This window comes from Salvia splendens, chromosome 9, assembly GCF_004379255.2.
Source record: "Salvia splendens isolate huo1 chromosome 9, SspV2, whole genome shotgun sequence".
Classification (NCBI taxonomy): Eukaryota; Viridiplantae; Streptophyta; class Magnoliopsida; order Lamiales; family Lamiaceae; genus Salvia; species Salvia splendens.
In genome coordinates, this window is record NC_056040.1 from 15,853,528 (window position 1) to 15,870,814 (window position 17,287).

At 36.5% G+C, this 17,287-nt stretch overlaps 1 protein-coding gene across 1 annotated transcript; it reads right to left on the bottom strand.

Annotated features, from left to right (window-relative positions):
- Nucleotides 1-7,930: 7,930 nt before the first annotated feature.
- Nucleotides 7,931-8,628, bottom strand: LOC121747368 (indole-3-acetic acid-induced protein ARG7-like). Its single transcript, XM_042141401.1, has one exon. It carries the CDS (start codon nucleotides 8,559-8,561, stop codon nucleotides 8,163-8,165), a length of 399 nt encoding a protein of 132 aa, XP_041997335.1. The 5' UTR covers nucleotides 8,562-8,628; the 3' UTR covers nucleotides 7,931-8,162.
- Nucleotides 8,629-17,287: the final 8,659 nt, after the last annotated feature.

The following is a 17,287-nucleotide window of genomic DNA, read 5'->3' on the forward strand; positions in this document are numbered from 1 at the left end:
GAGAGAGAGAAAGAGAGAGATGGTCAAGATGGAAGGGCAGCCATGCAAGAGAAGTTTGTGGGCTTGCTTTTTTCAAATCTTTTTTTAACATCTCTTTCTTTTTTTCCTCTTTTTTAGTTTGGGATATTCTTTTTTTTTTATTTGTTCCTCGTTAAGAGGAGTATGTTGTTAAGCCTATTTTGTGGGGTTTTTAGTGAAGATCATCTAACCCTAGATGCCCATGAAATTTGTAATGATTTGAGTTTTTTGTGGGTTGGATTTGTAATTATAAAGAACAAGGGAGTTCTAATTAGTTTCCTCGAAGAGGTGTTATTTAATTTATTTGTCTACACCACTATTGAGAGAGAAACTAGAATTTCAAATTTCATCTTCATTGAAAACAAGACTTTTTTATTTGACTGAATTTAATGTTCTTGACTTCTTGGTTGAATCGAGAATAACTATATAGATTTCACTTTTATGTTGTTTAATTATAGATTTAACTAGTATTATATTACTCCTTCCATCCCATAAAAATATAGACATTTGAAATGACATGAGAAATAATGCATAATTGGTAAAGTAAAAGAGAGATAGAAAAAAAAAATTATAGTATTGTTAATGAAGAATGAGACTCAATTTATTAGAGAGAAAGAAGTTACTAAAAATATAAGAATTTTATGGGACATCCCAAAATGAAAAATATCCTTATTTTTTGGGACGGATGGGGTATATTTTAATTATATATACATCCAATTTCTGTCCGTTTTATTCTTATATTTGTGTATGTACATGTGTTTGTCACAAGAAATGAATTACTATTATTATTATTTTTTTACAGTATGGCACAGTGCTAAAGATATGTGACTGTGTGTAGGTAGATACACCCCAATATTCGCTATACTATATTTTGTTCTATTGAGCCATCAAATTTACTTTATTTAAATCTTTAACTTTTTTTCCTTTGTAACGTATAATTAACATGACCATGAGTGCATAAATTACTAAATTAGACTACATATGTCAAAAAATTAATGTTACTGCAGGAAGCTGGAAAACTCAATTTGAGAGCCCAATGCAACAAAAAACAAATGAAGAAGGCGATACAAAAATGTAGAAGTTGTATAATTGAATAAAACAAACTGCATAGTTGAAGAAGAGACCGAAAAAATGAATGCATTTTGTCAGTATTACAATTTCACGTCTAAAAAAATAGATTGACATGTACATATGCATCCATCGATAGTCTAGACTAGAGGGGTGCGTTAAAATGCTAACTTTTCTTAAATTGCTAACTTGTTAACTAATTAACGTAGTGTATTAAAAATGTAAACACGGTCACATTAAAATGTCAACACATATTTATGTTGACATTTTAATAAACGGTGTTGACATTTAAATATCAATGTCAATACAATGTATTAAAATATCAACTTAAGTTTATGTTTACATTTCAGTATCATTATGTTGATATTTTTTAATACACTGTATTGATAAGTTTACAAATTAGCAACTTAAGAAAAGTTAGCAACGGATCACACCCTAGACTAGATATATAGTCCAGTGTACACACAACGTGTGTGTATTGTAGTAGTATTTGCCTCGTTTAATTTAAGAGGTGATATTTAATTTGAGAGATAATCAATATGGATAATGCAAATAATTAATAGTGGTCATCAACATAATTTTAATAAATTTTAGTTAATATTTTATATATTCGGACATAATTACCCCTATAGAAAATTGTGGTCGATTTCTCATTTTTGGTAGTGGCCGATAGTGGCAAACACAAGTAATTTTTTAATATATGCATATATTTATTCGACCGTAAGAAAATAGGATTGATGAATCCATTATATCAATATTTTTTTTTGTGTCTGGCCATATTGACCATGAATTCCATTTTCCCTTGTTACAATTTCTGAAATTTCCCTTGATACAATTTATGAAATTTCCCTTGTTGTATCAATTAAAAATTACTGTATGGAACATTAGCTTTACATGAACTACGATTTTTATAGAAAAAAAGAAAGATGTATAGTAGTTCCTGCAGATTTTTATTTTTATTTTTATTTTTATTTTTATTTTTATTTTTATTTTTATTTTTATTTTTATTTTTATTTTTATTTTTATTTTTATTTTTATTTTTATTTTTATTACTACTCCTGCTATATAATCAGGTCATATATATGGGAGAGGGAAAGATGCGTGGGTGGTTGCACAATGAGTTGTAATTTGTGAACGAGATGTGTCCCCCCTCCTTGTGGAATATATACAAGTACATGCCAATGTACAGCATCGACATTTTTTCAAGTACTACTAAATATATACATTTATTAAATATTATGTATCCAATATAAATCTGGGTCCCCCACTCATATGAGTTGTTGATGAGAATAATGCATAGTCTGATCACATAATTTTATCCTTTCCTAAACTGCATTGATGATTTACACCATGCGGGAAAGACCCTTATCAAGTGAAAAAGATAAAGAAAGTCGCAGAGAAATTGTGCTCTGTCGACAATCGAAAATTCTAAATGGAAAAACTAAATAAACATAAAAGACAATAGATATGATTTCATTGATTCCTTAAAGAGAATAACAATAGCCCTATTTATAATAGGAATACTAACTTAATGAGCAAGACAAAAGATATGGAAAATATATGCACTCCCTAAATATTTAACTAAATAATAATGCAAGATATGAAAGAGATATGGAATATTGAACGTATCAACTCCCCCACGGTTGAAGGCCACCTTGTCTTCAAGGTGGGACCCACGAAGCAATCAAGAGAGTCAATGGTAACAGAAGCTTTGAGTTATCTCCTCCTGGATCAAAGACATAATATCGTTGTTTTGTACACCAATAAAACTATCGCGTGACAACGTATCTGAATTATTATTTTCGTTTCAATAAATGATTCAGACTTCTTCCAATCATGATCAGAACTTTGGGAGATATTTCCTCCTCGATCAAATATACCAGACTGCTTAGTCCAATAATATTCTTCATTTGACTCCATAGAAAGCCACCGTGACAGTGGCAACATGGTCCCCAAATGAGAACCATTCGCATGAAACAAAATAGAGTCTTCATCTACCCTTTCCATGAACTCAAGCATTGTATAGATATGTTTCACAATAATATCAACATCAAGTAATGCATCGGTCCTTTTCTCCTCTGTTGGTACTTGAAGAGCGTCTCCTCCAGATTCCATTGGATGATCACCAGAATCCATGGGCTGGTCACCACCATTATTGGCTTTATTGTCCTCAACTATCACCATATCGAAATTCAAAGGGCAAGTGACAGCAACTTCATCAGGAATGAACTCATTCATGGATTCCAAACTGCCGTAAACTGCATCGTTGTCGATGCGGCAGTCGATTTCATCAAGGCGAGACTCCATCCTTTTGCACGCCTCCAATAACTGATCAAGCATCGCTTCAATCGGGTTTGGCGTTGTGGTGGCTGGACGAGGTGGCTGCGGCGCGGGCTGATTCCATCCTGAGTTATGGTTGGGGGGCAGCGGCTGATCGTATGTCGAGACCTTGTGGAAGGGGCGTTGTCACGGTGTCTCCCAGTAGGCAGGTGGGTCCCAGCAAGTAGGACGGCGTCCGGCGGTGGTGGCGAGTACATATCTGGCTCATAGGATGGCGGTTGTTGATATGTGGCGGTCTGGCGCATCCATGGTGGGTCCCAGCTAGTGGGTTGTCGGGCGTGGTAGGGGTGACGCTGTTGGTGCCCGTCCGGCTGGTATGGTAGCGGTTGTAGGTGGCATCGCCAATCGGATGATTGATGATCTAACAGCGGCTGCTCCTCGGACAAGGGAAACGGACTTGGGGATTGATATACGGGCTGCCATGGGTGGTACGGGTACCCAACGGTTGTATATCGCGGCTGTCCAAAGGTCCCCGTTGGAAACATAGATGGAGAGTGAAAATGGTGACTTCCGTCGTGGAGATCTCCTTCCTCAAGATGCGTCGATTGTGGAGGATATGCACGAAATGAAAGCACCCGTTGATAAGGGAAAGACCATTATCAAGTGAAAAAGATAAAGAAAGTCGCAGAGAAACTGTGCTCCGTCGATAATCAAAAATTCTAAACGGAAAAACTAAATAAACATAAAAGACAATAATTATGATTTCATTGATTCCTTAAAGAGAATAACAATAGCCTTATTTATAATAGGGATACTAACTTAATGAGCAAGACAAAAGATATGGAAAATATATGCACTCCTTAAATATTTAACTAAATAATGCAACTAAATAATAATGCAAGATATGAAAGAGATATGAAATATTAAAATTATCACATTCTTAACGATGGTAATCGAGAGAGGCGGAATTCTTCTTGCTAGGCATTTGGGACGTAAAGGATTAGGAGTAGAGAAAGTGTTTGTATATTTCGTTGATGTATGAATGAAGAATTACAACCCTCATTATAAAGGGGGGATTTGCCACTATCTATGGAAACTATACCAATCTATTCTAGGACATAATATCAATTACATAATTCCATAATTCTTGCTTCCATAATTCTAGACTTTCAATTATTCTTGCAATCTTTCCCTTTCCATGGATTTTTCTGTTAATGTAGTTTGACACTCCCCCTCAAATTGAGCGACGGTATCTCCGATACTCAACTTGTCCAGAACTTCCTTGAAGAATTTCGGATGAACTGCTTTAGTTAGAATGTCTGCAAGTTGTTCTTCTGATCGAACAAACGGGAACTCTATGATTCCTCCTTCGAGCTTCTCCTTGATGAAGTGACGATCAACTTCAACATGTTTAGTTCGGTCGTGCTGTACTGGATTTTTTGCTATACTAATTGCTGCTTTGTTGTCACAGAACAATTTGCTCTTCCATGTACGTGGAAAGCCAATATCTGCCAACAACCTTCTTAGCCACATGATTTCCATTAGCCCACTTTTAATTCCTCGAAGCTCCGCCTCTGCACTCGAGAGAGCGACCATCTTCTGCTTCTTACTTCTCCAAGTGACTAAGTTTTCTCCTATAAAGGTGAAGTAACCCCATGTGGATTTTATGTCGACTGGATTGCTTGCCCAGTCTGCATCAGTATATCCATCGATTTTCATATCATTCCTCTTAGCTAGGAACAGTCCATAGCCAATGGTTCCTTTTAGGTACCTCACAATCCTCAAGGCAGCATCCATGTGGTTGGCCTGTGGTCGGTGCATGAATTGGCTGATAATGCCGACGGCATACGTGATGTCTGGTCTAGTATGTGAGAGGTATATAAGTCTCCCTACTAACCGTTGGTATCTTTCTCTGTCCGCAAGATCAGTTCCCTCTTCGATCTTCAATCCATGGTTGGGAATCATTGGAGTATCTGCAGCCTTGCAATCCAACAACCCAGTTTCGGCGAGTAGATCCAAAACATACTTTTTCTGCCTTAGAAATATTCCGTGTCTGGATCTCAACACTTCAATTCCAAGAAAGTACTTTAGTGTTCCTAGATCTTTCATCTCAAACTCTTTGAACAGGTTTTCCTTTAAATTTCAGATTTCCTCAGTGTCGTCTCTGGTAATGATCATGTCATCTACATAAATGATCAGACATGTCATCTTGTCGTCCCTTCTCTTTGTGAATAGTGTGTGATCCGAATGGCTTTGCTTAAACCCGTGTTTAAACATCGCTTGACAGAACCTCCCAAACCAGATTCTTGGAGATTGCTTTAATCCGTACAGTGTCTTCCTGAGACGACATACTTGTCCGGATCCAAATTCTGTTGAACATCCTGAGGGTACTTCCATATATACTTCTTTATCCTTCTCCATTTCACCATGTAGGAACGCATTTGTCACATCAAATTGGTGTAGAGGTCAATCTTTGCATGCTGCCACAGAAAGTAAGGCTCGAACAATGTCTAATTTTGCAACTGGTGAGAATGTCTCCTCATAATCTACTCCATACACCTGTGTGTATCCCTTGGCCACGAGTCTCGCCTTATATCTCTCGATTGAACCATCTGCACGCCGTTTTATAGTGAATATCCATCGGCATCCGACCGGCTTCTTCCATGTGGGCAATGTACACTTCTCCCATGTCTCATTTTTTATTAGAGCATCTATTTCTTTCTTCATGGCCTCTCTCCAATATTTGTGTTTTGAGGCCTCCTCGAATGACTGTGGTATCTCCTCTTCTTCATATAGGGCTGCTTCAAACGCACGGGTCATTTCAGAAAGTTGTCCTTGAGCAATGTTTGCTACTGTATATCTGGCCTTTCTTCCTTTCCAGTCCAGAGAGTATCTCTGTGGAGGTACTCCTCGTGTACTTCTGGGCGGTAATTCATATGATTGCCCTGTGTTTCCGTCTCCATTACTGGTTTGGTTGTCATCTCCGTCGTCCCTGTCATCATTAGTACTTTCTAACCATATATTATCCGGATCAGGATTGTTTACCTCTGGATTCAAAGACGGGGTTGACGGCTGAGCAATGTCACCTAACTCCTCGTCCTGTTCAATGGGATTCGACTGCCCGGCGGTACCACTACTTTCCCTTGTTAGACCGACTTCTGTGACAGGACTTGACTTAGGCTCGTCCTCTGCCCCTGACTGGCTTCTCCCCTGGTTAGGCATAGGTGTAGGAAGCCAATTTAGTAGGTCACTAGCAGGACTATTATCAGGTTCAATCTCCCCCTGACTACTAGATTGGCTATAGAAGTATTCTCCTTCAACAAAGTCACAATTCATAGTTGTGTGCATACGACTTGTGGCCGGATCATAGCACCTATAACCTTTTTTATTTTTTCCATACCCTAAGAAAACACATTTGAGGGCACAAGGTGAAAACTTATTACGCTCATGTTTCGGAATATGGACAAAGATTGAGCAGCCGAAAACTCTAGGTTCAAGTGACAGTGAAGAAGGTAATTCAAAATGTTTGGAGAAAGTGTCTAGGGCTAGGGGAGTTTTGAATTGTAGGATTCCAGTAGGTAGGCGGTTCATGAGATAGACAGTGGTGGCTATGGCTTCGGGCCAGAAAGTTTTAGGTATTTTGGACTCGATTAAGAGAGCTCTGGTGACTTCAAGGATGTATCTGTTTTTTCGTTCTGCTACCCCATTTTGTTCTAGAGTATTTGCACAAGAAGTTTGGTGGACTAAACCCTTTGTAGGATTCAAAATGTAATTCAAAATGTTTGGAGAAAGTGTCTAAGGGAGTTTTGAATTGTAGGATTCCAGTAGGTAGGCGGTTCATGAGATAGACAGCGGTGGCTACGGCTTCGGGCCAGAAAGTTTTAGGTATTTTGGACTCGATTAAGAGAGCTCTGGTGACTTCAAGGATGTATCTGTTTTTTCGTTCTGCTACCCCATTTTGTTCTAGAGTATATGCACAAGAAGTTTGATGGACTAAACCCTTTTCTCGAAAAAGTCTTGCATTTTTCCATTCACAAATTCTCCCTCATTATCTGACCTAAGGATTTCTTCTTCATTTTGGTTTATTTCCATATCTAATATTTTACGTATTAAGTGGAGTAAAAGTTAAAAATGATTTTCTTAACACGGTCTCTAACTTTACATTTTGTTATCTATTCCGAATGAATCGGATCCTATACTATGCTAGAATGTGATCAAATGCAAACTCTAAATATTGGTTGATGCTGGGTTGACATTGTGTTGATACTATGTTGAAAAGTTTGAATTTTATACAATAAATGAGTTTGCATTTTATTACTACTCATACTAGGCATAAAAAATGTATGTAACCGCAACCATACATTTAAAAATATGTAAAATGGTGAGATACAACATTTTAATGGTCACATATTGGAATATGACAGATCAAAGAAATTCCATTGTTAAGGCAAAGATATGTTTTCGTTTATTTGAATGATTTCCAAATTTCATATACACTACTAGTCACAATGAAATATAGCAAATTAAACCACATAATAATTTAAAATTTTCAAAAACATCTCCGTAAATAATATTTCAGATATAATTATTCATTGCTACTAATAACATTTCGCAATTTTCAAAATATATCTTATCTAGAAAAAGACATTTATAATATCAGTCTTTTGTCAATCGATCAACTAAAGGGGATGGCACAATTTTGCCCCTCTCCACCTTCCTAGCAAACAATATTCCCCCAAAAAAGTGGGAAATTCTAAAAAAAATCAAGGTTAAAATCGTCCAGTTGAGTGTAAATCTCAGTTGCTGAAACCGTACAGCAACGGCCGAGTTTCGCCGGCGAGAAAATCGGATCCCTCATTCCGGCATCTCTTCAAATCCGAGTCGCCGGGCGACACAAACCGCAGGATCTCCTCGAACAGCGTCTCGTCGCACGGAATCGCCAACGGCCCCGAGTAATTGGCGAAGCCGTACTCCTCCTCGGCCTGGCTGAGCAGGCGTTGGAAGATCGGGTGGTTAAGGTGTGTTGCGCGGACTACGAATCTCCGGCAGCTGGCGCCGACGGAGAGCGCTAGGTGCCCCGCCGGAACATCCGGTGGCAGGCGGTGTACAGGAGCTGGAGATGTTGCCTTCTTCTTCCACGACCTTAGCATTTGACGAATTCTCACAATGTGTCGGATTTTGTTGCATTTCGCCATAGATGCGGTGCGGTGGTGAGAGAGAAAGTGACGAGAGAGAATCGGTGTTAGCTGTTTGAAGATTTGAAGTTTCGCATAACGGTGTGATTTTATAGGATTTTATTAGGTTTTGCGAGACGGAAATACCCCTTGATTTTTCAACTATTTACGAGATTTAGGGTTATCTTAGGGTGAGGCGGACACGCCCAATAGCCCTGCCCCAGTTTTTGTCCATAGCCCAATTTTGTTGTCCATAGCCCTAAAATTCTATTTCCGTCACTATAGTGGACACCTCCAATAGCCCTCAAATTTTATAATCAATTTTCATTTTTAAATATTTTTTAGTTTCAATCAAGTGTAATTTAAATAATCGCTGTGTAAATAACTAGAATACGAGGTAATTAGGGCCGAATATTGGTTGTATTGCAAACCGGTAAAATTATACAACGAATAATTAAAATAAAATACAACTATAAAACTCCGCCACCGTCTACTCGGTGTCGGAGTCGGCTTCCTCGTCTTCCTCTTCTTCTTCTATAGTGGTTTGATGGATTGTTGCGAAGGATAGCCCGAGGGGTTTGATGGATTGCTGCCATATCCCGATTCCTGAGAGTCGGGTGATTCGTCGTCTCCTCGGTGCATTTTTTAAAGAGTGGTTGTGTAGATAGTGAGTGGATGGATTTTGTGAAAAATAGGTGGTGGAGAGTGGTATTTATAGAGGAAAAAAACAAAAAAATTAAAATTAAAATCACGCCGCAGCGGATATTCACACTATAGTCGCCGCGCCATAGGCGCGGCTATGTCCCACCCCCGCCGCGTCCTCGCCCCTCACACGGCGATCGCCCGTCCGCCCCCCCGCCCACGTCCGCCGCGTCCGCCCCCGGGGCGGACAACTCCCCCACTATAATTCGCCCGCCTACCACCCCAACCCGCGGTTATAGCCGCGGGCGTCCCATAGTGGACACTCTTAGAGCATTAGCAATGGGGCGCCCTTAGGCGCGCCCTATGCACCGCCACATCATCTTTTTTATCCTCCTACTCTTTCACCTGCAGTGGGGCGCCTTATGGGACGCCCTAAGGGGCGCCCTATAGGTTTTACTATTGTTTAATTAATTAATTTAAATGTTTTCAAAATATATAATGCAAACTAATTAAAAAACGCAACGATTAAATAAAAACCGGCGAAGACTGCATTGATTAAACAAAAGTTACACTATTCAAGTTGGCTAATATACGAAATTCCCAACTTCCAGCGCAGCTCATCGATCAACCCCCCAGAGGTATTCGGCTTTGGCGGGGTCCGTACACTTCTCGAGGGCCTTGTGCGTCTGCAACAACGTCCGCGCCATCGAGGTTGTTGCCAACTCCACATACGCGGTGGCCGACGGGCTCGGGGTCGGGATCGGGACCGGGATCGGCGATGGGGCGGCGGCGGTCGAGGATGATGTCGACATCGCCTTCCCCTTGTTCTTCGCAGCCTTGACGCCTATGGGACGCCGGGAGGACATCGGTGTGCCGGAACTCTCATCCTCCGCGTACGTCCGGTTGAGGTCCACCGGACGAGTTCCGCTTTCGCTGCTCGTGTAACCACCAGTTTCGGTGGTCTTCGTCCTCTTTGTCGCACCGGTGTGCAGAATCCCGCCTTGGAATTTCTGCTTGTCCCTCAAGAGCGCCCAGATGTTGAAATGCTTGAAGTCGCCGTACATGGACTGGTACGACAACAGCACTCTACCGCGCACATCGCTCAAGCTCTCGCCGCTTCCCTGCTCCCTAGAACACTTCTCGTACTCCGCCGCGAACAGGTTGACTTGCTTTTTCACCTGGTCCCAGTACTTGCGGAATAGCTCCATATGACGCTTGTACGCGCTCGACGGCTTCGCCTCATTATAGCGCTCGGCGATGCGCTCCCAGTACGCAAGTTGCTTCTGGTTGTTACCGCGTCCTCCGAAATATCCACCCAACACCTCGCAAAGACGAGGGTTTCATCCGGTTGGTAGTTCGTCCTCCCGGGGGCGTACTCTTCATTCGTTTCCGAAGGTGGCACCTTGTACGCCCGGTGCCGGATCCGCTTCTTTATGGCGGCGGCGGGAGGGGGCGACGGGTCGGGTTGGAGACGGCTCCATGTCAGACAAACCGTACGAATCCGTACTGAATTCGGGATTGTACTGTGCGTTGGCGTCGAACGACCGATATTCGTCGGGTTCTGTACCCGGCCAACGCGCATCACCCCTAAACATCGGACTATTGGGACTTCTTCATGGCCGTAACCGAAGTGTGAGCTCAAATGGCCTTGTTGCACTCCATAGACATCACATTCACATGTCTCCCACATCTCACACTTTCATATCTCTGGATGCCTACAAAAATAGAACATCTCTGCAAACTAGAACACAATCCAAGCAGAAAAATACCAAGCACAACACAACAATATAAATTAAAGCAAGTAAGGGGTTAAGTTGGCACGATGTCACCCATCTACCGAAAGCGAGAACTTCAACAACTCCGGGATTAGTCCTAATAATCGTGTGTGAGGTAAAGAAAGTGTTCTAGCCTAAAATCCTAAAAGTGGGAGTCAAGCCATCAATTACCAAACCGTTGAGAAACAGACAACCTCTTCAGGACTTGATGACCACTAATCACACGCTTTCCACACAAGTTCCGTCCTCCTTCCAAAATATAATATATGCACAAGAAACACATAGATTACGGGCACCCTGAGGAAAACAAAATAAAAACTAAAGAAATTAACTAAGCTAAACTACCTATAAAGTACACAAAACAAGTAATAAATCCCTAAAAATACTACCTTTGTAAGTATACAGACATGCAATGCAGTATAAAAGGTGTCGAACCCACATGGAGGAGATTAATTGCTAAAATTAGTAAACCTAACTAAAACGTAGTAAAATAGTTTAATTTTGGATTTTTGATCAATGGGCGAGTGAAGGACGAAACGAGGAGGAAAAATACAAGGGAATCACGATAAAGAGGGAAGAATACTCCTAGCTTGTTTCGGGTTGCTTGTTCACATGAATCCTAAAGTCTAATTACTTTCTAATATTTATCGGGATCGTGTGGATTTTACGCTCTCACGCAGCTGATCACTGATAGTGGAATTTTACACCTAGGATAAGCTGATCACGTCTCCTAGACTCTATTCACCAACACTTCACTCCTACAGTCACATAGTAAGCTCGGGATTGGCTTCTACGAACGTTCAACACATAAGATCCACCCCGGACTATCCCCTGATCAGTTTTAGCCTATGGTTTCTTATCTATGTTAGCTCCATACTCCAAGTTAAAGAGACATTGAAGTTAAGGCCTTTACCGGATTAAGTTTGCTAGCAAAACCCAATACGGATAGAAATAAACACATAGACAAGAACCAAAAGACGGAAATCAATCAAAACACAATCATAGATTCATATTTACAAGCTTCCCTAACTAACTAGGAGTAATCCCTAAAATCTAACCACTCATAGTGGGCAACAATACAAGAAAACAAGTAAATGCTACCATATGGGCAAGATTAGGGAAGAATTAGCCTCAAGCTTCTTCTTCTTCCTCCCAAAAATGGACTCCAAGCCTCTTTCTCTCTTTAAAAATCGCCTCCAGCCGCCAAAAAATGTCTTGGAATTCGTGCCCTAACTATTTAAATAGTTAGGGCTTAAAAAACAGGCCCGGTACCATTTTCCCGGTCGGGCGATCTGCGCAGTGAAAAAGGCCCGGTCGGGCATTTTGTCTAATTCTCGAACAGATCGGGCGTTTTGAACGTCTGGTCGCGCGTTTTGCACTGCATTGCGCAGTCTTCGTAAAACAGCCGTATCTTCTTCTACTGGGCTCTGATTGAAGCGGGCGAGGTATCCAAGCGAAGCTATTTCGAAGGTGAATGCAATGGTGGACTTGTAGAAGCATTTTAAATTAATCTTGAAGGGTTGATTACTGATCAGATTCAGACCTTTTTCCTTTCTCCTCTCTCTCTCTCTCTCTCTCTCTCTTTTAGCTTGATCTTTTGTCCTACAGTATATCAAAATGTGTCCATTTTTCACCTAAAAATATGAGTTAAAATAATACAATAAAGGGCTACAATTTGATTCACACCAGACATCTTGAATGAGACTGGCCGGGGGAGTAGAAATTCAAAGTTTGCGTCATAATGAGTTTGAATCGAAGACCTTTAGCTTCAAACATTAATGTACTCTATTATGGACTCCTACCTTACATTCAAAATGTCTACATTCTTGAATGACACAAGATTTTAGATGGAGTAATTGAGTATGATAAAGTAGAGTGAAAAATGTGATTGAATATTTTAATGAGGAGATAGTAGAGATGAATTTATTTCCAAATATAAAAAATGGACATCTTAAATAGAACAAACTAAAAAGGAAGGTGAACATTTTGAGTGAAACGGATGGAGTATTAAATTACTACCCATTCCCCTATGTCCACCAATAAGTGTCTCATTTTGTCATTTTTGTTCGTACACCAATAAATGTCTCATTTGCTTTTTTTACTACTTTTGGTAATGGACTCCATATTCCACTAACTTTATTTCATTCGCAATTCACTATAAAACTAATACAGTAGTACTATGTATAAAAGTAGGACCTACCTCTTTCACTAACATTTTCCACTCACTTTCTAGTTTCTAGTACTACATTTCTTAAAACGCGTGTCCGGTTAAATTGGCCTCGTGTTGGTGGACGGAGAAAGTATATATTCCAACACACATTCTGATATATTGTGTAAATTTTGATGTTAAGATGTTAAAGATTTTCTTGGTATAACGAAATGTAATGAAGGTAAAATAAAATTATGGTACAAGTGGAATGAAATGAGAACGAGATAATAACTCATCCATTCCATCATGTGAGTATTCCGTTTTATTACCGAGCAAAGAATTATAGTAGTACTCCCCAATTAATTAGTACTCCTAACCTACAATCTCATTAGCCATTATACTGTCTTGACTTTTGATCCATAATACTTATTTGAGTGTCAACTATTAGAAATACATTATTAAACGTATCGTGAGATTACAGCTCATTCATTCAATCTTTTGTAAATGTAAAAAGACGAAGTATCATAAATTTTACCTTAAGTGGAGTACTACGTAACCAACTAGTGTCACACCCGTGTGATGCACGGACTATTATTTTAGTTTGGGATATTGGCACCTAATATCATGAAACTTTCAAAAAATTGGATTTTTTTTCCATGAACTTTTAAATTGGCAAATAATATCACGAACTTTACCCCGAATTTGTTATTTCCCCGAGTTTGTTATTTTGACGAAGTTAGTGACGAATGTGCAAACATTAGCTTTAATTAGTACAATATTATATTATAGATAGTAGCTTTCATAATTTATTTATTTGTAAAGACGAAAAAACTAAAGAAAATAAAATAAACTAACATTATAAATATGAACCCTTGTTTTAGTTCATTGTTTATTGGTCGTGAATAAATAATATTTCTGCATGCATACTGATTAAAGAGAATTATAAGTACTTAAATTAGGGGCCAAATGATAAGATGATACATCTAATTTTAGTAATTAATTTGTTTTTTTAATTGTCATATTCGAGGTATATAAGAAAGCTTATTTTGGAAGTCAGAATTGTCAGCCACTTAAATTGAAATCAAATAAAAACCAGGACTATATGTTAATTCAAAGGTGTTTGTGCAAAACAAACAAAATTTTTGTTTCAAATTGATTATGTTACTATATACAAATAGTGTGATTTTGTTCCCACTTTTTAGAAAATGAAACGATGTCATTCTGATTGCGGTATAAGAAATTTAATTTAAACCAAGTAGATGATTTAACTAAAAAATAGAAGTAGAAACAATGTTAATAAGCAAATAATAATAATAGTAATAAATTATCAAAAAGTGTCACCTATCAACATTTCCAATCTATTTTATTAGCTCAATTGTCTTGAATCACAACATAAATTCCGAGAATGTATGGTCGGTGAGTAGATATTTGTGTCTAGGAGAACATGTTAATTGTAAATTCATGATTTGTAATAAGAGTGAGCTATTGTAAAAAAAAATGAAAATTAATAGTTTTAGATAAATAACTATAAAAATGTAGTAATAATAATAATAATAATAATAATAATAATAATAATAATAATAATAATAATAATAATAATAATAATAATAATAATAATAATAATAATAATAATAATAATAATAATAATAATAATAATAATAATAATAATAATAATAATAATAATAATAATAATAATAATAATAATAATAATAATAATAATAATAATAATAATAATAATAATAATAATAATAATAATAATAATAATAATAATAATAATAATAATAATAATAATAATAATAATAATAATAATAATAATAATAATAATAATAATAATAATAATAATAATAATAATATAATAATAATAATAATAATAATAATAATAATAATAATAATAATAATAATAATAATAATAATAATAATAATAATAATAATAATAATAATAATAATAATAATAATAATAATAATAATAATAATAATAATAATAATAATAATAATAATAATAATAATAATAATAATAATAATAAACAACAACGACATCAGTACCATTCGATAATGGAAAATACATTCCAAGGAATTGACATTTGATTTGTCTCCATACCCAGTCACATATCAGACTCTCGTGACTAATTTAGCATTGTTAGGCTTTAGGTCATTAAGGGATGTGAATTCCATGGTTTGAAATGTTTTCCTGATAAGATCATAATGTTAGGAACATAAGAGCATCCACAACTGTGCTCTTTGGTTGAAATGTTTTTCTGATAAGATCATAATGTTAGGAACATAAGAGCATCCACAACTGTACCATAATGTTTTTCTTATTAAGTAATTACTTAATAAGTAGTGTTTGATTTTATTTTAGTTCATTAATTTTGCTAACGAAAGACTGTATAAATGTAATTAAGGCGTGGCTAAGCTTACACGTGACTTTTGTTCCGTGTCAATCGTAATTTGTGATACAATACTAATAATAGCGATTAATTTTAAATGATGTCATGCATAATCTTAAACATTTCGGAATTAATTGAATTTCGTTTGGATTCTGGCATATTAAGTCAAAATCTGATCCAAAAATTACAATTCAGTGATATTTTCAAAAAAATACGTCTTCAATTATAAATATTATTTTTATAAAAAACACAATATCTTAATTAGGGCCTTAGGATAAAAATTAGCTCATACTTTAATATGAGGGCAAACAAAAGCCGTTTTTTAAAGCATCTTATATTGTGATTTTATTGAAAATAAAACATTTATTAATATTGTGATTAAATGTATATGCCCCAAAAGTTTAAAAATATTAAATTATAATTAATGCACAAACTTTCCCACATCCGCAATTCAAATGTGATTTTGAAAATTTTACATTCATATTATAAGTTAAATTTTGTTTGAAAACATAGTCATACACAATGATCGAAAAATTAGGGACACTACTAATTCATAACGAATTACAAAAGTGTAACATCATTGCAACGTTTTAGTTAGGTTAAAAACTTAAAATGGAGTATAAAATATATAGATCAAAGTTCTAAGTTCTAAAATATCCCCTAAATCAGTGTGGAATATTTCCAAAATAAAATAATGTAATTAATGTGGAATAACTAAATAACTGATTAAGTGCGTTAAGATCGCAGATTTTGCTGCTTCAGTTTTGAATCTTTTGATTCATTGTCTCACCATATCTAATTATGGCAGTAATGTTGATTAAATTAATTAATCTGTGTAAAGATTTGGGGAATATATGCGGGGCCCTGTTTTTCGAACTTAATCACGACTATTAGTGAAAATAGAATTATTTAAGGGGCCCTGTCACATGGCTTTTGAAAATTCCACCATTATCATCTACTACTCCCTTATTTTGCTCCTTTTATGTTAAATCATTTATTTCTCCATTTAATGTGATTACAGTTTTTCAAAAACACCATAATACATTGACGTGGCCAGTATATTAACCTTATTTCCCTCTACTTCTATTATACAATTGACGTGTCCAATATTCTAAGTTCTTAACCTTATTTCCTATACGGTAATATGGAAAATGTCAATTAATATTTCTATATATTAAATTAATTTCGCTAATGATAATAATCCATACTAGGAACCATGTGTTACTCACGTGGACAGCCTCTCTGAAATATCTTATCATTATAGCTATCAAATAAAATAGTTATTGCGGTGGTTTATTTATGCTACCGTTCAATCATTTATTTTTTGTTTTTTAAGTAACAATAGAAATTAATGTGGTATGCTTTCGTTGTACGTCGCTTACTATCTTTAAAAGAGTAATATTAAATCCAAAGTTCAAAACAAATTGTGCTAATTTATAGTACTTGACTTCATTTGAAATAGAAAATTATTATGAGTCGCTTTTACATTCATGATTTAACAGGATCATTAAAGTATCTAATCGAATAAATTCATTAATCACAAATCACGTTGAGATTAACAACATTACGAATAAAATGAAATGTTTATTCCTCTTGAAATTCGAAACGTTGACTAAGATGTATGCATCCATTAAAATTTTTCGTGATCAAATGACTGAAATTAGTTATCTAGATCTACATTCTCACACCAAAAAACTCTGATAAGCTGATTAAACTCGTCCAACTAGATTTATAAATAATACTTATGCAAATGAATAAAAAAAATAGTGGAAACACAAAAAATATTGTTATACA

Excerpts from the sequence above, each read along its gene's own strand:
- LOC121747368 (XM_042141401.1), bottom strand. The coding sequence starts at position 8,561 with ATGGCGAAATGCAACAAAATCCGACACATTGTGAGAATTCGTCAAATG.